This window comes from Dermacentor variabilis, chromosome 4, assembly GCF_050947875.1.
Source record: "Dermacentor variabilis isolate Ectoservices chromosome 4, ASM5094787v1, whole genome shotgun sequence".
Classification (NCBI taxonomy): Eukaryota; Metazoa; Arthropoda; class Arachnida; order Ixodida; family Ixodidae; genus Dermacentor; species Dermacentor variabilis.
The window spans coordinates 79,821,530-79,844,033 of NC_134571.1; the positions used below are offsets into that span (position 1 = coordinate 79,821,530).

At 44.8% G+C, this 22,504-nt stretch overlaps 1 protein-coding gene across 3 annotated transcripts in view; it reads left to right on the forward strand.

Annotated features, from left to right (window-relative positions):
• Positions 1-22,504, forward strand: part of LOC142579408 (uncharacterized) — a 149,197-nt gene that overhangs the window by 21,858 nt on the left and 104,835 nt on the right. For all 3 annotated transcript variants that reach the window (XM_075689555.1, XM_075689556.1, XM_075689557.1), the window contains exons 11-13: positions 576-756; positions 10,348-10,485; positions 14,416-14,591. In XM_075689555.1, the coding sequence (XP_075545670.1) occupies positions 576-756; positions 10,348-10,485; positions 14,416-14,591 (495 nt within the window). The remainder of the gene's footprint in view (positions 1-575; positions 757-10,347; positions 10,486-14,415; positions 14,592-22,504) is intronic.

Consider the following 22,504-nt stretch of genomic DNA (forward strand, 5'->3'; position numbering starts at 1 on the left):
TTCAGCCTCATGTTTAAAGGACCCCACACCCTGGGGACCCTCTATAGCTTTGTTACAATGGCACTTGTAAGGTACGGATTGAACAGCTCTTGGAAAGTATTTTGCCTGATGAAATTTGTAGTTTAGCACAAAATGTTCCGGAACTAGTGGAGCTCAAGGTAAATTGTGGCTGGTGAGTACCAGCTTAGGGCTGCCGTGCTGACTTTATTTCAGTCTTTAATGAAGATTCTACATTCCTAAACAAGTTGCAAAGTACAAAAAATCGGAGTATGAGTGTTAGTATGCTTCTGAATAAGCTTATGCTTCTGAAAGACCAAAGTATGCTATCTATGTTTTATCAATAAAGGTCCGGCCACTTACTAGAAATGTTGCTTGCTTACCTTTAGTAAAAGCAGGTTTTATACACGTGTTTTCAATACAAATATTGTCCTCACACAACTCGGTATCGACTGATCTAATGTGCGCTATTAATGCAGCCCCATTTTAGCAGCTGTTGCTTGACTGCGTGTTTCATCAGTTCTCACATTTTGGGAAGTGCAAAGCATAAACTTAGCATTGTGCTCTTCTGTCTGCAGGTGTACGAAGTGTCCTCCATGAAAGCAGATATTCTGAGGCTAGAGGCCCTCGAGAGGTGGCACAGTGAAGGTGGTGTGGCCATTATTGGCTACAGCATGTTCTGCCTGCTTGTAAAAGGAAGTGGCAAGCGCAAGAAAAAGGCAGTGCTCAACCGGTACCGGAGAGTCCTTCTTGACCCAGGCAAGTGGCTGCTGTCTTGGGAACAGTTGTGCTTGAGGCATAGTCAACTCTATAAAATGCATACTGGCAATCAGTCAACATACAATAGTTACAGCATGAAACCTGTGCATGACTGGACTCTACTTGCGACCAGAACAAATTGCAGTGAAAGAATGCTGAGCCGTGCAATCCCCAGAAATTGTGAATTGTGACAAAGTATTCTCTTGCATAGAGTTTGAACCTCGTAATGAAGCCCTGTCCAACATGAGAATACCTTTGTTCTGTTCAATACAGTTAAACTTCAGTATAATGAAAACAGTAAAATCAGCCTTTCACTTAGCTATATGTTTAAACCTCAATGCAGTAGAATCTTGTTGATAAGTTCCTGTTCCATACGATTTTCTGCTGCCAGTGTTTGCGATTGAGAAATGACCCTTGTGGGGGTCTCACACATGCGCTTGTGACAAAGGAATGACAAAACAGTAGTGCAAACAATCACAAGGGCATTTATTGCATCTTTCATACACCAGTGCCTGATAGCTGATTTACAACACATAGAACATACCGATGGGCACGTGACAAATCTAGGAAGCCTGACACGCCGTGACTGGATATCCACTGAATATGTTTGCCCCATGCTGGACACCAATACCTGGTCGTCTGCATGTACAGTCTTGCGAACAGTGGTGCGTTCAAATGGTGGTGCGTTCGAATAATCGTGTTCGTCCATTCCGGTGTCCTGCTCCTAGGCCTCACAAGATGGTCTCGTAGAAGCATAGATCAGCGCACGCGTGGTATGTCCGCGCCGCTTGCCGACCCCGAGCTGAAGAGGAAGAGCCCACTCCTGTCGCACCCGTCTAACCTTGCCATTAGCTGGCGTGAGCAGCGCAACACTCGCGCCATCTCGCAATATGCTGCAACCACACTGACTGCTGCCAGCACTTAGCTACGGGGAGAAGCTGGATTACAGGAGATGCGAGAGCCATACGCTCGTGCGCCGATCCATGCCTCTGCGAGGCTGTCTCGCAAGGCCTAGGAGCAGGACACCAGAATGGACGAACATGATTGTTTGAACGCACCACCGTTTGCATGACCGTACATGCAAACGACCAGGTGTTGGTGTTCAGCGTGGGGCGAACATGTTCGCTCTATATCCAGTAGCGGTGAGTTCCTAGATTTGTTGCGCGCCCATCGGCATGTTCTGTGGATAGCAATTCGGTTAGCAGGTATTAGTGTATGAAAGTTGCAACAAATGTCCTTGTGATTGTTTGCACTGTGTTGTTGGTCCTTTGTCCCAAGAGCACAAGTGAGACCCCACGCCCTATACAGTTACCTTTCTTTTTTACCTGTTAATACATTCCTGAAAAACACCATCTTTCGGCACCAATGTTTAGTACAACGCCAAACTGTGATCATGTGATATGTTTTCTAGCCGCTAGGTCCCATCAGAAGAACGGAAGGCATGAGCCGTGGCGATCGAGAGCAGTAGGAATCTGCCACGGCAGGTTCCCCACAGTACCTACTCACTCACTCGTGTCATGTGAAAATACCAGAACGCACTCTGTTTCCTTTTCCGGTGTCAGCAAATCTTCTCGCGGGTCGTTGCACATTGCATTCACTGCTATCACCGGCAACCCTATTGCTATAAGCATCTTCACCTATCTGTTTCACAGCGTGTGTGGTGTGGGGCTGTTGGAAGCATACTGTACATTTTTATAGGTGATAACCCAAATGCCTCGCCATTCCCTGCTGCAGACGGTGTGAAATTAGCGTCATGTTTCACTCTGGCAGCATTTCTAGTGTAGCCCACCAGCTTGATTTTCTTTCGGTTTGCTGTTGCCATTTGGAAACAATACGCGCTAGAAAAGTGACATAGCAGCTCTCAGGCTACTTGGGACCCACCAGCTCGATGCGCATCGGCGTCTAGTGCTGCAACGATTGTTGCCGAATAGGCACATAAAAAATTCCTGCCAAAGTGTCCCACCTGAAGAAGCTGCAGAGCCATGCCGAAATCTGTCACCAAATGGTCTGTCGGTGGTCTGCTATTTTTATATTGCCACTTGTAGACCTTAGCAGCGAGTGAGCGTGTAATCAGATGCATGAGCTAGACTGACGGGCGAAGTTGTGGAGTATGGATTCAAGTGTGGTCCCCTCCACCTACAAAAAATCTGCTGGCAGTGTGCATGTTTTGGGTAGTGGCTTCGCTTAGTTGGACTGTAGTTGGCAAGCCAACGTGCCAATCCCACGCGATAATGCTATTTGCACAGTTGCATATTCATGACGGGGCAGAGCACATGTAAGTATTTTATTGTTGTTCCAGTGCCTCATACTGGCATGACAAGATGTTGACAAGTCATCAAAGTCCACAGGAGAACCTTTGCTGGCTTGCCAGAGGCACCCTGCTTGAGATTTTATTGCATAGGCCTGATCGAGATTTTTTCTTTCTTTCGTTGATATCTGTGTGTACGCTTATAATGAATATAGGACTTAACAAAGGTATTTTTGTGTCCAATGTGACTTCGTTATAAGAAGGTTCGATTCTATCAATATTTTGTTGGATTTAAGTTCGACCTTGCAAGACAAAAGTACAGCTGCTGACCGATATTGCTTGCTCAAAGGAGACCATAAAAATTGTTTGAATAATCATAGTCTATAAAAATTTTAATGAAAAAAGAAAAAAAAATACATTAAGTTCAATTTGAGAGTCGGTGATCTAAGTTTCAGCTTTATGCCATGTCGACAAAGATCTCTTTCGCAGCAGCCTTACGGCACTCAGAAAGCTGAAAAAAATGCAGGTCTAATGCACCGTGGTGATTGGTGTAAGCGAAACTTTTGTGTCTGGTCGGCTCTTGTGGCTTACCAACGTGCATTGCCCACTGTAGGATGACACTAAATGCTATGTTCACCTCAGCAAACAGTCCGATCAATGCAGTATTAAAATTAATTGAATGCAGCAAAGTAATCTTTGCTATGAAATAGCATGATAGTGATGTGATAGGTGACAACCTGAATGACAGCAACTTTGTTTTGTGACATAACTGTTCGTGACATCATGCGTATGTACCATGTCTGAAAAATTGAGCAAGATCCAGGCAGTGTCCTAAATTTTGGTCGCCATTATGCTTGGTTTCTGCAGAGTAGGTAGCAATGTCGCTGGTAAGTGTGAATAATCAATTAGCTCTGAAAAATCCTTGTCTACTTATATCCAGAACTTGTCGCAGGTGCAGTGCACTCGCCCTAAAGGGACACTGAAGGCAAGGATTAAGTAAGTCTAAAGTGATAGATTAATGCTCGAGAATCTATAAGGTGTTAATATTATCACGAACGGAGCCTTAGTAATCGAGAAATTGAGGTGAATGCAGGACTCGATTAGAGACACCCCCAGGACATTCATTTGCTTGCCCGATGACGAAGGCACTCCTCATTCAAGTTCTGTCACTAGTACTCAACCACTCATTATAAATGCATCGTTGTATTGTGTAATAAGATGAAAGAAAATGCTTCTTGTCCAGTTCTATTTAATATTGAAAAAAAAAAAAACCTCATTGACATTACCCTTGACGATGATGCTTGCAGTCGAAAAGTTTCGCTTTCACTCGACTCTGTGCTGCCCACGCCTTCGCATTTCATTTGTTTCATTATCGCATAGTGCTGCATTGGTTTTGCTGGCTCGCAAAACTTGCGCAAGCTGCAAGTAGCGGAGAATTCTACTTCCATGTGATGTCGTGGGATACCCAAACGGTCCATGCCGCTTGACCAAAAGCAGCTGCAGTGGCAAATCCATTGCTCTGACTTGGCTTGGCTTCTTCATGACCGCACATTTGCATTTTTTGCAAAACACTGTTTTGCCATCTGTTGGCCACCGTTTTACTCATCAATGGCAACAAAGGGCAGTGATGGCATATGCCATGTCACCACTCCCTAGTTGTGTGGCAGGATATTTGAATAACCAAAAAGGTTTTCGGACCCTTCAGGTGTCATTTTCTTGTAAACTAAGTCTTTTCTTGGCACGCAACAAGCGTTGCAAGGTTTCTGGAATGGTATTTAAACAGTGCACGTCAACTTAGTATTTCCCTTTAGTGTCCCTTTAAACACTTATTTGTGGTGAAAGTAGTGTTAGTTTCACTCTTTCAATTGCTTTCGCTGGGAATCTGTCCCTTTCTTCAGAGAGTCAAGGGTAACTTCTCAAGATTGTAAAGAGCGAGCCCTGTGCTACCCTAAAATGAGGGCTGACATTATTTTTCTTCTCACTGATTCTGATTGCTTGCAAAGTACTAACCTTGTCCTAAAGCAAGGAAGCCTTGGTTTAAATAGTGTGCCGCCAAGTGACCGACGTCACGTATGAATTGGAATGCATCATGTAACCGCACAGAAACAAGGGACAAAAAAGGAACACACAAGACAGGCGCGGAAGACAGGCGCGGTTCCGCGCCTGTCTTGTGTGTTTCTTCTTTGTCCCTTGTTTTTGTGCAGTTACATGATGCATTCCAATAACGACCACCCACTAGCCCGCTTATCCCTGTTAAATAAGTCACGTATGAAATCACTCCACTGTCTTAGTCCCCATCAGCTCAACCCCGCACCGACATTGTGCACGTAATCTGCTTGGAGCCCTATCATATCCCAGACACTGCTTGACCCTATGTGTAGCGAACCTTTTCCGTGCCATCGTATTTCGACTGCACCGAGTCGGTGCTTTCACCACCGGAGGGTAATGTTACGAGCCACTTATCCTGCAGACATAGAAGACGTTTCAATCTGTTTACAAATGCTGGCACATACCCACTAAGACGTTGCATAGCAGACGAGAAAGAGCATGAGCTGTGCCCCAGCCCGCCAACTTTGTTGTTGTGGTGCTCCTCGCTGTCACAGTGTAAATATAGTAGATAAACAATTTTTCACATCTCCCCATAACAGTATCGTGCCACAGGTCAAGGGATGCGCCATGTGTGCTGCATAGTCTCGTTATCTGTGTTTACTCTTTGGTACACGTTATGGCATCTGCTCGCAAGGTATGAACCGCTGCTGAAGAAGCGAATCGTAGAGTTACGTGTACGGCTGCAACCAGGCAACGCAGACTGCAATGCAGAGAGCAGCACAAGCCGGAGCTTGCCGTCGATGCTGGGCAAACAGTTCAGATTGTTCTTCTGAAAAGGACACAAAGAGACTTCACTACAAAGAACCACTAGTGCATGCTGACGAAAATGGAGCTCCTGTGGAGCCACTCCTCCAGCTTACGCTATGACTGTGCTGTGTGTGCCGCGCAGGTCTGTGACCATTTTCAAGAGACCGCAGCAAAAAAATTTAATGGTTAAGAAAACGGAGCAGTGGGCCTATGATTTTTCACTTCTGGCTACCCGTGCGCTGCCAGAGCAAGCCAGAGCGCCTTCATTTTTCTCAGGTTGCTCTGCCTACTGCACAGTGCACTTTCACTGCGCATTCATTCTTCTCGAGCTGGATGGTTCTGGCTACCTGCGGACTGCCAGAGCCAGCCAGGATGATTTTGGTCTGGTGGAATCTGTCAGTTTTCTGCCTATTAGGTGACAAAAAAATGAGTTGATGAGTGCTCGCCACCATTCCTCTGGGGACATGACGGACACAGGTGCTGGAGGACTTTTATCTTTCTCAGCCAACTGACTATGGCCACCTTCGGTTTTCATTACTTCTAGCATTATCTTCTAATGTTACAGCACCATTCCACCTTGCGAGGTGGTGGGATATGAAAGGCAGCGAACATTTGAACTTAATTTTTTTGTGTCTTGTAAAGCTTCTTTCTGTGAACAGTTTGCCATGCTCTCATGGGTCCATGCAATCTGCATCGCGTTTTACACAGGTTGTAGAGGCTCATTCCCACATGTTATGATGCCTTCGGTTTCATTTTTCCCTGGTGGCATATTCGTTTTCACATAGCTTACATTCATGCGATAACATCTTCTTTTCTTGCAGTTAGCAAAGGCAGTCACAGGTAGCCAGCGTTTGCTTCATCACTCCATCGCAGTCAAAACCAGTTACGCTGACATGTTCTAACTAGGTCGTTGATGTTAATGGAATGCACTAGTTGAGTAATGGCCAGCCGGTCTATTTGAACTCATCTACATTCGCTTATTGCTCTCATGATTGACTAGTACTGTTTTTCATGTGAAGCTTTTTGCTGGTCACAGGCGGCTTGCATTTTCATGCCCCAGCTCCTTCAGAATGGGCAGAAAATAAGCATCATCAACTGAAACAGCTTTCTGAAATCGAAGCTCAAGCAGGTCAGCACGAAATTTTATGTGACAGGGCGTACCTGATATATTGCTTTTCCATGTCTTGTCAAATATTGCCGCCAGCATACGATCAAGCCTAGCACCGGCCATCCTCTGACCACTGTCTTTCCAAAGCAGTTGGCCTCTCTAGGCCTTGCCTACGCATCGGGACGATGCTTCTTCGGAGGGGGCTAATGCCGCCAGCATTGCGAGAAGACAAAGACGGCCGACATATCCCAACTGCGTAGCCGCCACACCGCGAGCGTCAAGCAAAGCACCGCAAGGCAACGCTCGGCCGGTGCTGACAGGCCGGCGGCTCGTGCGCGAGAATCGGACGATTGGCACGCGACAGGCGGCGACAAAGAGGAGAACGACGTTCGAAGGAGCGAAGCTCGGGGGACGTTTTTGTTGTTGTTGAGTGCTCAGTCGGTTTTTGTTGACGGGCACAGGTTCGCCCAGCATAAATCAGCTTTCGTACAAACGGCTGTTGTAACTGTTGGTTACAATATAATGACTGAATGCCAACTCATCAACACCAGGGGGCCATGTAATTGCTGAGAGCAGGTCTCCTCGAGTGATCGATTTTGGGGATATGATCACTAAGTGTGATTTCACATCTTGGGATCGACGCATCGGAGGTAGTTTGTTGAGCTGCCCAGAGAGAGGTTGGCCGAGTGTGCTTCCTATGCCGAGTTGCGCTAACTCTTGTGAAAGTGATTGCATCCTTGCATTTGATTGATTGAGAATGTCACTTCAGCTTTTTGACAAATTTAACCATGTATTTTCAAGCTGGCAATGCATAACTGGACCAACTATGCTGAGCATGCGCCGGCCTCTGCCATGTTGGTACTAGTGTGTTTATGTTTATCCTGCAGCCAGCCGTTCCACCCAGCATTCAATTTTGCAACCTTCGGGTAGCTTCAGGTTGTCTTGAGATCCCAGCCCATGTGACTTCCTACCGGCACTGGAACTAGCTAGCTGCTGTTCAGCTGCCAGAACTCCGAAAATCGAAGAAGCCCAGTGAAGAATGCTGCAGATTGCCACAGCTATTCCAGAAACAGCTCTGAGTGGCTGCCAGTGCACTTAGTCGATGTCTCTGCGTTCATACTGTGACCAGGGATGGCGCGTGCATGCGTATATGGGGAACATATACAATTTTTCGTGGCAGTGGCCCCTTTCCACTCTTGATTTGCTTCACCAGAATATTTTGTGTATGTTTCAGTGCATAACAGAACTTTATTGCAGTGAAGCTGACTAAAGGGAACTAGCAATACCTGTATAAGACCCTTAATGGCCTCCCCCAAAATGTAGCCCTGCTCTCAGCAGATTTGGTCCAGTGTAAAACCTGGTAGGTTTTAACCAGTATGCATTTTTGGGGGTGCTTTGCCAACTGCTCTGCACTCATTTTCTCCCGATGTGCTCGTGCAGTGCCTGCCTTGTGCAACTTTGGTCGCTTATTTCAAATTCAGTTGCTCGTTGCAACCAAGTTGTCGCCTGTTTGAACTTCTACATTTGTCAACTTTAGAGCAACATGCAAGTGCTAATTCCCTCTGCACCGTTAAATTTATGTGACAGCCACATTTAAAAGCAACAAAGATGTGGGTACATTACAGAATGGTGATGTATCAAGTGGGAACATAATACATAGTAGTCAGGGGGACTTGAATTGGGACTGTGAATACGGGCCATAGCAGCCGGTAAAATGCAGCAGCAAGGAAATTATCAATGGGGTTACACTGTATGCTATATAATGTACTGACACGTGTGCTCCCCTATTGCCTCTGCTTGACACCGCAGTCACCAGCTCGGGTCGTTCAAGGTTGTGTGCAATGTGCCGCCCAATATTGGAGGCCATGGCCAGCTATACGAGGGGGTACCCAAAAGTAACCGGAATTCTTTTTAAAAAGCTTTGTATTTATTTATTTATTTATTTACAAAACAACCTTATCGCCTTCAAAGTACTCTTCATTACACTTAATATATTTGTCCAATATGCAATTGCATACTTCCAAATGTTTTTCAAGCTCGTCTGTTTTGATTGCCTAATAGCTCCTCTCTTGTTTTTTCCCCCACCTCTTCTACATTGTCAAATCGCTGTCTTTTCATGTTCTTCTTCATTCAGGAAACAAAAAGAAGTCACACTGAACGAGGTCAGGTGCCTATGCCCCTTACTCACCTGACCTCGCTTCGTGCAGCTTTTTTTTTTGTTTCCTCAAATGAAGAAGGGCGTGAAAGGACTGTGATTGATATGTCCATGCCACAAAATTCTCACACTTGTACATCTACTGTGGTAAAATGCAGTAAATGGGCAAAGTACTAGACGGGCAGATTATCTCATCCACACAACCTCTCATCCACTGCATCAAGTGTGTCATAGACATAATAGTTTGACAATTATTTGGCATTTGTTTAAAGTGTGTGTGCTGTTTTCTTTCACATTTACCGATGAGGACAATGTCAGAATTGCTTTGTGTTTCTCCACCAATCTATGTCAATGGGCTTTAGCGACAAACCACAGTAACTGGTCATAAAAAAAAACAAATGTTTGCTGTCATACATGTCCAGGGAAAACACGGGGAAGGCGGGAGATCGAAATTCAAGACGATGAGCAAAACGAGAACAAAGTGAAAGCAGGAGCCAACGTTTCGATAAGTGGACTTGTCTTCTTCAAGGCGACATATGCTTTCTTCGCCACAGTAAAGCTGTGCTGAGGGAACTGGGTTAGAAACCAGTCATCATACCAATTTGGGTCACTAGGTATGTGATGCTGGATATGTGCTGCTCATCAGTGAACCTTTTTGATGCCAAGTTGGGTCACTGGATATGAGCCGTTGGGCATGTGCCACTCTTCAATGACAAAAAAAATCTTTAAGTTTGTTGGGGGCTGGATGAAATTGAACCGGCATCGTATATATTCAGACACGTGGTATGGACAGACTTCAAAACAGTGCTGCTAGATGGTGCAGTGCATCCAGTGCGACGCACAAGAGTAGAGCCCGGCTGCAGTAACTACCTCATACATGACACATTTTAGTGGTGGCAATACTGTGTGTTGCTGCATTGCTTCAATGCCAGTCACATCGCCGACAGTCATCCTGAGGTGGTTTCTGCAGAAATTTTTCTGTTCCATGGATAAGTCAAGCAATGGTTGAGTAATGCTATACAATACAATAGAGTGAGCTCTAATGAGCCCAGTTTGCAGTGGAGTGAAGTATACCTCACAGGAATTGGCTGAGGTGTTATGTTAAGCGTGTTTTGACAACACGCTTCTGATTACTGTTACTTTCATTACAGTACTTCCTGTGCGAAAATCATGCTGTCTAGTTCTTGATATTTGCCTACATTCTTTCCATGAACATGTTCGCAGGGCCACAGCTTGTAATTTGTGATGAAGGGCATGTGCTGAAGAATGATAGCACTGGCTTGTCCAAAGCACTGAGTACCTTGAAGACTGGCCGGAGAATAGTCCTTACTGGAACACCACTGCAGAACAACCTGAAGGAATGTAAGTTTTGAGTCTATAATGACTCATGATATTATCTACCTGTGACATTATGAGATTTAGTGCTGTGATAAAAAAATACTGGGTGGGATTGTTTATTTCAAAGAAAGTGTAGTTTAATAGAGGGTATGTTTTAGCTCTCCCACCATGCCAATCCTATTTCTCCAGGTCTGGACATGGGCATAAGATTGTGGTAATGCAGGAAACAGCCCAGACTGTAGCTCTGCAGGTCCTGCAGGATTTGCATAGCGCACTTTTGGCAACCTGTTCGATCACAGAACGTTGTCTTTACGGAACACGTTATTATATGGGCATAGCTGCCACTTCTCCCAACTTGTGATAGGAAGAAACTGGGATAATTTTTGTGCGGACCTGATGCAGAAGCGAAGTATGCCATATTTGTACATGCGAGAGGCTTGCTTCAAGCATGTTTATTCAAAATTGTTTCTGAAGCAAGCTAAACCGACTACAGAAAAGTAGCTGGGAAAGTCACTTATCCAGAAAAAGCAGCCGTGCTGTGTATAAAGGTAAATAACCATAAAAAAAATGTGTGTATATCCAAAAAAAAAAGCGTGTGCTTTGGGCTAACTTTTAATAAAAAAATATGGCTGCTGCCCATCTCCCTCCGCAGTCCTGTTTAATGTATGTGGGATTTGAACAAATTTTTGATGTCCACAGGTTGATACTTATGTATAGAGGAATTTGGGGGTATTGTGAGGCAGGGATGCATCCTGATCTTGTTGCTGTTATTTTTTTATTGTTTGTTTTTCCAACTCTAACCTGTTTGTCATTGTCATCAATGTATGTGCATCATGCAACTCTCTGAAGTGTTGTGCAGATTCCACATGCTATCCAGGCTAACAAGCTTTCATCTTTGGCAATAAAAAGCTCACTCTATGATGGAGGTTTGCATGCATAAAAGAAAAAAAATGTGGTTGTTAGCTTGGTAGTAAGTGCAACTGGCTAAGCTACACCTGGCAACGTGGCTTAGGTTCTGTCCCAATTGTCAGTGGCAAGCATTGTTGCCATTTTAGCAATTTTGTCATTAGCGTTAGCAACTTTTTGGTCTGTTTAGTGACAAATTTTTCTCTTTCATGACCAGCGACTTTTCTTAGCGACATGGCAGAACAATTGGCAACATTATAGCGACTTCAATGTTTAAAAAGTTGCTTCAAAAATTACTTCCTATAACATGCTTTATTATTCTAGGAATCAGTTAATCAAATCAAATCAAATCAAAAGCTAGGAAAAGGCCCTAGAAATTAGACGTATAGCTTGTGAGACGATCGCTGCAGCAATGGTCAGTCGCGAAAGACATGACAGATGAGTTTTGTGAGTACGGGTATGAAGCTTCAGTAGTGCTTCATTGCCGCAGAAGCCTCACTCCTGACGGCACCACACACACCTTACCTTGGTTCTCCTTATGAAGCCACTGCGATTAGCACTCACTGAAGCCATATGCTGCAGTTAATCTGCAACTGGATGTCGTGATTTTCATGCAATTGGTGGACAGAAGCATAACTTTAGCATCATTTTGATATGCGCACCGGGGAAATTCTATCACCACTCGTTGTTCTTGGAGTAGAAGAAAACGTTTCGCATTGCGATACTGCACCTAGTTTCACCAATGACAGTGGAGAGCGCATTCACAAGACATGGAGTTTAGTTCTCTGCAATTCCACCCAGATGGTGTCGCTCTCTGATATGTCGCAGAACTTTGCTACCTATGGCCGTAGCCTCATGGACAATTTGCCCATCTCATTGACAATTTTGACATCTTGAAATAAATAGGATAACATTACTTAAACGAAAACATTGGTTTATAACTAGTATTTGCAAGTTAATTTTAATGCACTGTTCATTGTTCTTGTTCAATGTCTGGCAAACGTGGGTGTGCACACATCGTGGCGTTTCCTCTGAGTGGGTGCTGTCATGTGCGGCGGGGTAAGCTTTTCCCATGCGTTGAGTCTTTGCTCGGGAAAGATGCACCATGCAGTTTTGGCATTACACCTTTTTGTTTTAGGTGCAACATGGAATTTTCTTTTTGTTTTACAGTGATAAAATGTCAATAACCTAATTATTCCAAGCATATACAGTATAGGTGTTCTTAGCTCTTCTGGTCAAACTTTGAACTTCTTTCAATAATAAACCTTTCTCTGTAAATTGTTGATTACAACCACATGAAGCCAACAGACTAGCCCTGATTGACCAGTGCCACGCCCCCAAGGCTAGATCTGGTGCACAAATACCCAAGGAAATTGACGGGAGGATGGCTGCCACAGTAGTCTTATCATAGAGCATTGCATATGTTTTGCAAAAGGTGTAGATTCAGCTCCCACTTTAGCAAGTTGTCTTTTTGTCCACTTCAATTTTCCATTTCCTGATTATTTCTGTTTCAACTAAAAATATTTATTTCCACTATGCTTTCCTTGGCTTTATTGTCTGTATACTTCATGCGGTTGTAACTTAAAAAAGAATCTAGGTTCTCAGTTTCACTTAACTTGCTCTCTATACAGTAAAAGCCTGTTAAGTCGAATTCCATGGAGGTGCTATGAAAATTTGAATTATACAAAATTCGAACTAATGAAAGTCTGATAACAAAATCGCTCAGTTAAGCCGCGTACATAGTCCGACGTGGCGCCGACGTAGCACACACGCTACGTCGGCGTCAGCAACATCTATACGTTGCAGCACTGGCGCAGCCGACGTAACTGGACGTGGCCAATCCAGTCCAATGTGCCCGATGTTGAGATGGCTCTTGCTCCATTCGTGCATTCGTCGTGCCAACTGCCACGGAGAAAAAAAAAATGTTGCAGTTTCTCCTGAAAAGAAAGGCATCGATTGCGATAGCAAATTAGTAGATGGCTATATGAAGTAAGGATAGTAGCTTTATCAGCCGTACAAACTTGTAAATATTCGCTTACTAATTAAATGAACAAGTATGGTGTCACGCGCGCACAGGTAAACATGAACACATCTCGCTCGATTACTGCGGAAACTTGCTGAAACACACTGGAGTGAGGAATCGCAGCAGTAGCAATGAGTGAATCGACCTTCGTACAGTTCTCGCTTCAGCGCGAACAAAATGTAGAAAGCATATCGCATACGAATCTATCGGCATTACGCGCACTATGCGAACATTGCAGATCACATTGAAGATGAGGCCCACGCCTGTGCCCACACGGGTGCGCACTTTGCCAAAGTCGCAGATCGCTTTCAAGATACGGCGCCCGCATGGCCGCGCCGTAAGCAGCAGCCGCTGGAGAAGAGTGTCCCTCCCCGACCTCCCTACGCCTCATCCCCGTACCTCGTGCGTGACGGGGGAGGGTGCGCAACCGCCCCGCCTTTCTCACTCGCACACGCGGGATTGAGCCGCCTTCGTCGGCTCACCCTTGCATGCTTTCGCTCGCACGTACATCATACAGTGCACGACAATGATTTTATCGCCCTTGAGCTTTATACGGAGCCTCACGGGAGAGAAGCGACCTGCAACAGAGGTGTTGGTCGTGCCTTGCCAGGCGTAAACGTGTCTCTCTCCAGTCAGGCCTAAACAAAGGGCCGCAGATGGAAAGGGCAAAGCTGCGTGGCCTGCACGGCGACTCTCCCCATCCACAATGGTGTGGAGTTCGAATTATCGGTGGCGGTGCAGATCTCAGTGTGACTTAGTGGGATGTGTTACATATTGCTTTCAATGCATTGCTGGATGGACTGCGGCGGCTACTTAGAATTATCTGAAATTTAGAATTAACAAGTTGTGAATTAATGAGCTTTTACTGTACATTGGCATTTTTCTCATCGAGCTTTTGTGAATATCGGTTGATTGTGACTGTCTGCAAAGCTTTAAATATGAAAATTAAATGCCTATGAGCAGTATAAGTTGCGATGGAAATCTTGGTGTGTGTTGCTGATATAGAATGTTTGTTTTTGTTGCAGATCACTGTATGGTGAGCTTTATTAAGCCAGGCCTTCTTGGAACCAAGACTGAGTTTATTAACCGGTTTGTGAACCCCATTGCCAATGGACAGTGTGCAGACTGCACTGTTCATGATGTAAAGCTGATGAAAAAGAGGGTTCATGTTCTCCATCGTCTTCTCGATGGATGCGTGCAGGTGTGTGCTTTAGACCTAATGCTTTCGACAAGTGGATAACATTTATAATAGAACCTTCATAAGAAACAACATGCTGTGTTGATGTTGTAATGTTGACATGTAGATTTTTTAATGTCATTTAAATATTTAGTGCCTAGACCTGACCTGTCTTTCTTGTCCTGTGGTTTGTGCTGCTTGGTGCATTGTTGGAATTGTCCATATTTCTTTGTCTTTGTCTACCTATGTGTACAACCCACCTTGCAAATCATAGACTGACAGCAGTGCATGTTAGTGATGGAAATCAGGGGTGATACAGCTGCTCCAATTATTTCGAAGTGCTGTATTTGCAACCTGCTGCTCCAAGCTGCACTAAAACTGTAAAAATGCCTTGAATTGTGCTTGAGGTGCTCCAAAACACCAAGTGCGACTGCTATGTGTTTGTGTTCAGGACAGCTTTTGAGGGAAGCGGCAGATAGGTTAATGGAGTGGGTATTGTTAACCTAATCTGAAGTACATCGGGAGTCGCCGCAGTCGTCGAGTGTCGTGTCATTCCAACCCGTGTTCCACTGCATTCATGTGCGATAATGTGCAATCATACTAGTGTTCCTGTATTCATATTTTGTCGAAGACTTATGAATTGCATATCTTCATACTTACCCTATGAAATGCGAATGCATGGGAATGATCATCTCTGCCAGTGGGGACGGTACATCAAATGAGCTGTGGCTTGGCCACCCAGGTCATCGTGAGATGAGACATTTTGGTTCTTTTAAACTACGTTTCTCATGACAACTGTCCTTACTAACCCAAATAATTTAGTGTGTTTATTTTATTTGGGTGCGATTATTTTGCTCACAGTAACACGAGTACACATTGTATAATTATCATCTTAAGTCACGGCATACACATTTGGTGTACACAACTTATTTTCGCCATTTCTGGACAGTGGTGGCAAGGGATGGAGCACGAACGTTAAGCTTAAGGGTAAAATGAGCATTTGGCTTACCTGAAGTATCTTCATTTTGCTTCTGAGTGAAAAGTATTGCCATAGTCAACCGCCTTGGTGGAGGCACTACTGTGTTCATTGTGACGCTCGACGTGGGGTGCTTAAGTAGCAATTGCAAAAATATTCATTTTTCTTTTCTAGTAAAGCCGGCAGCCAATAATTTCCTTGTGCATATAATTCGAGCAGGTGATTCACTTCTTCTTGTGAAACATTTAGCATGTCTTACTACAATAATTAGATATTTAGATAATCAGTAGTCTGCATTTACGACGACTCACATAAAATGCACAAGGAGTCATTCTGCCGCTTTGACTTGGTTTCAATGAAGTCTCCAGCACCTTGGAATAAAAATATGGAAATTTCATACACTTATCGACAGTTGATCATAATTCATGACTGAAAAGGATAATGCAAATGTGAAAGCTTCCAACGGGCTGCATGTTGCCTGCGAGGAACATTGTATAGCAGCACACATGCCATATATTTGAATCTAAGGACATTCTGTTTTAGGTCATTTGAAGTGCCCATGTTGCAAGAATGCTACTGCTTTTGTTTTGTTTTGTGCTGTACTAGTAGAGGCCTCGCCGCAAGTTTTTTGGCCATGTGATGGCCGCATTGTCTATGTCACTAAGCCATGAAAATAAGATGTTTATGGTGGAAACGAAAATGGAAAAGAGGCGAAGTGCATGTACATACGTTTGCACTGAAAAAGAGTGATATGCGGGAAAGTACTCGCACTGGGAACCTGATTGTGTTAATAATGTACCGCAAATGACCATTTTTGCTGTGATTACTAACACAAGTATCAGCGATGCCGATAAAGGGATTCACTACAATGGCAAGGGCACTCAGTTGTTCACTGCGTGAATGCCGAAAAGCAGAACAGCATGCTTGTAAATTCACGAAATTATTACTAATTATCAATAGCACATTGGCTTACAAAGCATTTTGCGACACATTATAGTTTGAATTATCAGAAGTATGCCTGCGGTGTGCGAAGTAGCCATCTAGTTAAACATGAACAGAGGCACAAGTTTGCTATCTTACCTGCGACACATGGCCCTCCGCTGACATTGCAGTATGAAGAAATTCCTGTAGCATATGCCGGAGCTGCACTGAAGAGTCTGAGAATTGGCACTAAAGAAAAAGAAAAAGAAGAGAGAAGTGGAATCTATGTGTGTCGTACCCGTGTCACCAGAATTTTAGTTTGTGTTCGGTCATAAAATGTGATGAGTGGTGGGAGGGGAAGGGGAATTTAGCTTGAAGTAACCATCTCGCACCTTTACGTGTTTGAATACCGAGAGTTTATCGTCATTTAAGTGTTTGCCGCTGCGTCGGGACCAAAAATCTTTTAATTACCTATTAGTTAGAATTATGGGAGCTGTAATCATTGGGACTTCAATGTATGGGATAGACCCTATCCCATACATTGGGACTTCAATGTATGGGATAGACCCTATCCCATAAATGTTCTAGAAAAGCAGGCATAATGCTGAATAGCTGTTTTCCGCAGCTGCTGATGGGCAGCGACACAGGTTTATGCTAGTGCCACTTTCTCAACAGCTATCTTTCCCATGAACGAAGGCAACTCCGCATTTTTGTCTTAAAACCAGGCAGGCAGCTGTGCCAAGTTTTACAGTGAATGCTCCAGACCATAAAATGCTATCTTTCTGCAAAATTTCGCTAAGAACAGAACAGCGGTGAGTGCAAAGCCATTTTTTCTGTGATTTTGAGCTAAAAGCGTATATCCCTGTACTGCACTCTGTTCAACTGTAATTTGGCAAACGGCAAAGGTTGTGGGACCTCCACACTCCATGCTGAAGAGAGCCATCCGCTCCTTAACATAGTTTGTGTATTTTTCTTTTTTTTTAATGCTTGTCTCTTTATTCAAAAAAATTTTTTTTCATTGTCATCATCAGGAATTTTTTGAAGTATAAATTCACTTGAAACATTTTTTTTTTTCCAAGTGAAACAGACGAGTCATTTCCTCCGTGAAGATCCTGACGCTCTCATTTGGGAATTTTATTCGGGGGTCAATAAGTGCTTCGGCCCTGTCTTCATGCATGACATTCGTGAAGGTGTTGAAAAATATGCTAGGGAACAGGTCCCACGTTGGCTAAAGTAGGCTCCTGATTCTTGAACCAAGTCCTTGCAGCACCTTTATGGCGCAGATTGTCCTCTGTGTTCCAGTTTTTGAAAGTGGGATTCTTTCGAATGTGCCAGGTGCCAGGTTTCTAAGTCGTCTGACTAAGATTCGTGGGAAACAGGTGATTCTCTTAGCTGCTGCAAGACAATGGGTGCAGGAGGTACTTCAACTATCATCGTGGCATTTGTCTTGGACTTGACCTTTCTGGGAGTATTCTCGCGTAGAAGTCCGTGCTCCGGGGGCAGGTTTTTCAGCCTGCGGTTAGCTCGATGGTTCGAGGCGATGTCTTCACGTTATGGACTTTGTCACGGCTTGCTTGACGGGAGTGCCCATTACATGAACAGGGAGGCACCTGCACCAGATCTCACGTTGTAGTGATTGTGAGCGACCATAGTGGCACAATGCAAGTCTTGAAGCTATGGGCACGTGATACTGTGCCCAGCAAAACAAGTAACACTCAGCACAAGGATAGCGGCGAGCACACTTGTATATTGTTGAAATCTGTCAGCGGGTCAAGCACATTGGCTTTTATATATGACTTGTCAAAGGTTTCAGTGTAATCACTGGTATTCGCATATCCTCCAGAAATTACAACACTATTCGCATTGCGCGTACAGTCTGATAACAAGGTTCGGCGACAACACAGGCAACAGAAAGAATCTGCTACAGTAATCATGAATGTTCTGATACATCGTCAGCAGGCGTTTGGTGTGTTGCGACACCATGTACCCGAGCACACGGGGGTTGGACTCTCTTGCGCGTAGCCGTGTGCGGCTTTGCCGTGTCCGGGGAAAGGGGGATCCTGGGGCTTGAGCCGATGCCGGGTGTTTGGACCTTCAAGGCCCCCCGGCGGAGGCAACACACCCCTTTGGCCTCTGCTTCACGCAGACGGCACCTCCAGACTGACCCACCTGGAGGAAATCGGCAGTCGCCTTTTCCTGTCCTCCTCTCCAATCTTCGTCTTTCTCTCCCACTTTTCCATCTTTCCTGTCTTCTCTTCACTTCTTATTACTTCCGTATTTCCTGGCAGCAAGGGTTAACCGTGTGTAATATATCCTGTCTTGGGTATATATATATTAGGTTATAGCGGCGATGCATGGCTGGCGTCTGCAGGTATTCTTCCAACTTTGTAGCGTCCCCTTATTGGGCTCGGTGGTGGGTGGCCACCATTGCCGCCGAAATTTACAATGCTATATGGCAAGCAACTTTCCTCCGCTACCTGATCGCTCCCTGAAGAGGGGGCGCAGCGATGAAGCATTCACTTTCTTAATGCAGCCAAAACAATCTTTTCCAAAGTACCACGTTGTACATAGTCAGCACGATAAGAAAACAGTCAGAATGATCTCACCATTTGTTGTAGCGAAATCTCCCACTGAAGCAATTGGCCCAGGCTATAAAGTAACGAAGATGGGAAGTGGTGATCTTCTCAAACTTCGCGACAAAGCGCAATATGACAAACTCTCGAAACTTGTAGCATTTGGGGAAATTCCAGTCTCAGTGGGCCCACACAGATCCATGATCACAGTGTGCGGGGTCGTCTCAGAAGATTACCTTCTCGAACTGAGTGAAAGCAAACTACTAGAAGGATGGCAAGACCAGAACGTAGTAAAAGTGCAAAGAATAACATTAAGGCGAGATGACAAACAAATACCGACCAAACACATAATCATTACTTTCGGAACCAGCAACCTGCCTGAAACAATAGAAACTGGCTACTGCAAGCTTCGTGTTAGACCATACATCCCAAATCCGCGTCGATGCTTCAAGTGTCAGTGTTTTGGGCATGGGTCGCAAACCTGCAAAGGACGTGCTACTTGTGCTAAGTGTAGTTCTTCTGAACACGCCTCTGACATCTGAAAAAAAAAAATTAAATTATGGGGTTTTACATGCCAAAACCACTTTCTGATTATGAGGCACGCCATAGTGGGGGACTCCGGAAATTTCGACCACCTGTGGTTCTTTAACGTGCACCTATAAGTATGCGGGTGTTTTCACATTTTGCCCCCATCGAAATGCGGCCGCCATGGCCGGGATTCGATCCCGCGACCTCGTGCTCAGCAGCCCAACACCATAGCCACTAAGCAACCACGGCGGGTTTCTGATATCTGCACTTCACCAAACCACTGTGCCAACTGTGAAGGAGATCACCCCGCCTACTCGTGATCGTGCCCCTCGTAGAAAAAGGAGAAACAAATAATAGAACTGAAAGTCAAACTAAACCTATCTTTTCCAGAGGCACGTAAACGTTTCGCTCTCCACAACCAGTCTAGTCCTTCCTACACCGATGTGGCACGCCGGGGCGCAGCGGTGCATCCTTCGGCGGCCGCCCAAGTCACACGGAGTGTGACGGCGGTTACGCCATCAGCCCCCCTGGTGGGTGCAGCCACTGCTCTTCCGCCCCCTACCACGAAGGGCCAGCAGACCTCCGAGCCTGCCGGTCCCAGGGCCACTGCTCATGCAGACAGGCCCGAAAAACTCCCGAGAGTGCCCGCTGAACGGGCGTCATCCAGCGCCTCTGAAGAGGCGATGGATGTAACAAATACTTCTCCGGCGTCTCAGACGCTGAAGGAATGGCGTTGCTCCCTGGAGCGCGCCAACAAAAAGGAAATACCCCGTATCAAGGGGCCTTCAAAGGTCTCTTGAGCCAACCTGATTGATCTCTTGACACACACCATAAAACACTTCCAATATGGACACACAGATAATGCATTGGAATGTGAGAGGTTTAATACACAATCTTGATGATATTAAAGAACTCCTTCGCAAGTTTAGCCCAAGGGTGCTGTGTGTGCAAGAGACACACCTCAATCCTTCACATACTAACTTTCTCAAACAATATGCCATTTACTACAAAGATCGCAGTGACGCTCTCGCCTTGTCAGGCGGTGTTGCTATTATAGTTGATAAAGGTATCGCCTGCCAACATTTACATTTGCAAACACCCCTTGAGGCAGTGGCAATCAGAGCCGTACTATTTGATAAGTTAGTCACGGTTAGCTCTCTGTGCATCCCTCCATGCCATCAACTTTCAACAACAGAATTCTAGAGCTTTATCGCAGAACTCCCTGAACCTTACATTGTAGTAGGTGATTTAAACGCACATAACACCCTCTGGGGAGATTCTCGTTGTGATACGAGAGGGCGCTTATTAGAAAAGTTCCTTTTATCCTCCAATGCATGCTTACCAAACAAGAAAGAACCCACATTCTACAGTGTGGCGAACAAAACGTATCATCCATTGACTTAAGTATAACATCAAGTACACTAGTTCCATACCTGGAGTGGGGCGTGATCAAAAATTCATATGGGAGTGACCATTTCCCAATTGTCTTAAAGTTAACAAAAGGCGATAAGTGTTCCCCACATCTGCCACGTTGGAAGGTCGACTGTGCTGACTGGAAACAATACAGAGAGCTGTCACATTTGACCTGGGATGACATCTGTACTCTCTCAATCGATGATAGAGTATCATATTTGACGGCATTTATAACTGATGCTGCATCAATATGTGTCCCTCAAACGAATGGATCACGCTCTAAACGGCGTATTCCTTGGTGGAATGAGCAGTGTAAGGAAGCCTGCAAAAATCAAAATAAGGCTTGGAGTCGCCTTCGCGACTGCCCAACTACCGAGAACTTGATCAGCTTCAAGAAAATAAAATCAGAAGGTAGAAGAACGCGCCGCCTTGCCAAAAGGGAAAGCTGGCAAAAATACATCTCTAGTATTAATTCTTATACAGGAGAAAGAAAAGCCTGGAACAGGGTAAACAAAATAAAAGGCCGTGAAACTCATCCTCTACCATTGTTAAATACACAAGGAGACACACTCATTGACCAAGCCGACTCTCTAGGGGTACATATTGAAAGGAGTTCTAGCTCATCCCACTATTCAAATATATTTCTGAGCTACCGGCAACAAGCGGAACGACTGTTTCTGAGTCGGAAAGGAAATAGCAAACAACCTTGCAACCGCCCGTTCAGCATGGCGGAATTTCAGGCTGCACTCAATGGCTGTAGCAAATCCGCTCCAGGAAGTGACAGAATATTATATATAATGATCAAATACCTACACCCTGAAACCCACAAAACACTACTGTCCCTCTTCAACTCTGTGTTCTCTGCCGGCTACATTCCATCCGCCTGGAAGGAAGAAATAATTATTCCAATACTAAAAGACAGCAAGGACCCAACTTCAGTCAACAGCTATAGGCCTATAGCGTTGACAAGTTGCCTATGTAAACTCTTTGAAAAAATGGTTAATTGGCGTCTCCTTCATTTTCTTGAATGTAACAAACTATTAGATCCCCAACAGTGTGGTTTCAGGGAAGGTAGATCCACAACTGATCGCCTTGTCTGCATCGAGACGAATATTCGCGATGCTTTTGTGCATAAGCAGTTCTTTTTGTCAGTATTTATTGACATGGAGAAGGCTTATGACACCACGTGGCGGTTCGGAATTCTCCGTGACCTGGCCGAAATGGGAGTCCGAGGTAATTTACTGAATATCATCCAAAGTTACCTGTCTAACCGCACGTTCCGCGTCAGAGTTGGTAATGTGCTATCTCGTCTATTTACACAGGAAACAGGTGTACCAGAAGGTGGCGTGCTTAGCTGCACTCTATTCGTTATAAAAATGAACTCACTTTATACTATCATACCACGTACAATGTTTTATTCTGTGTATGTAGATGACGTACAAATAGGTTTTAAATCATGTAGTCTTTCCATCTGTGAGCGACATGTACAGCTTGGGCTAAACAAATTGTCAATGTGGGCTGACGAG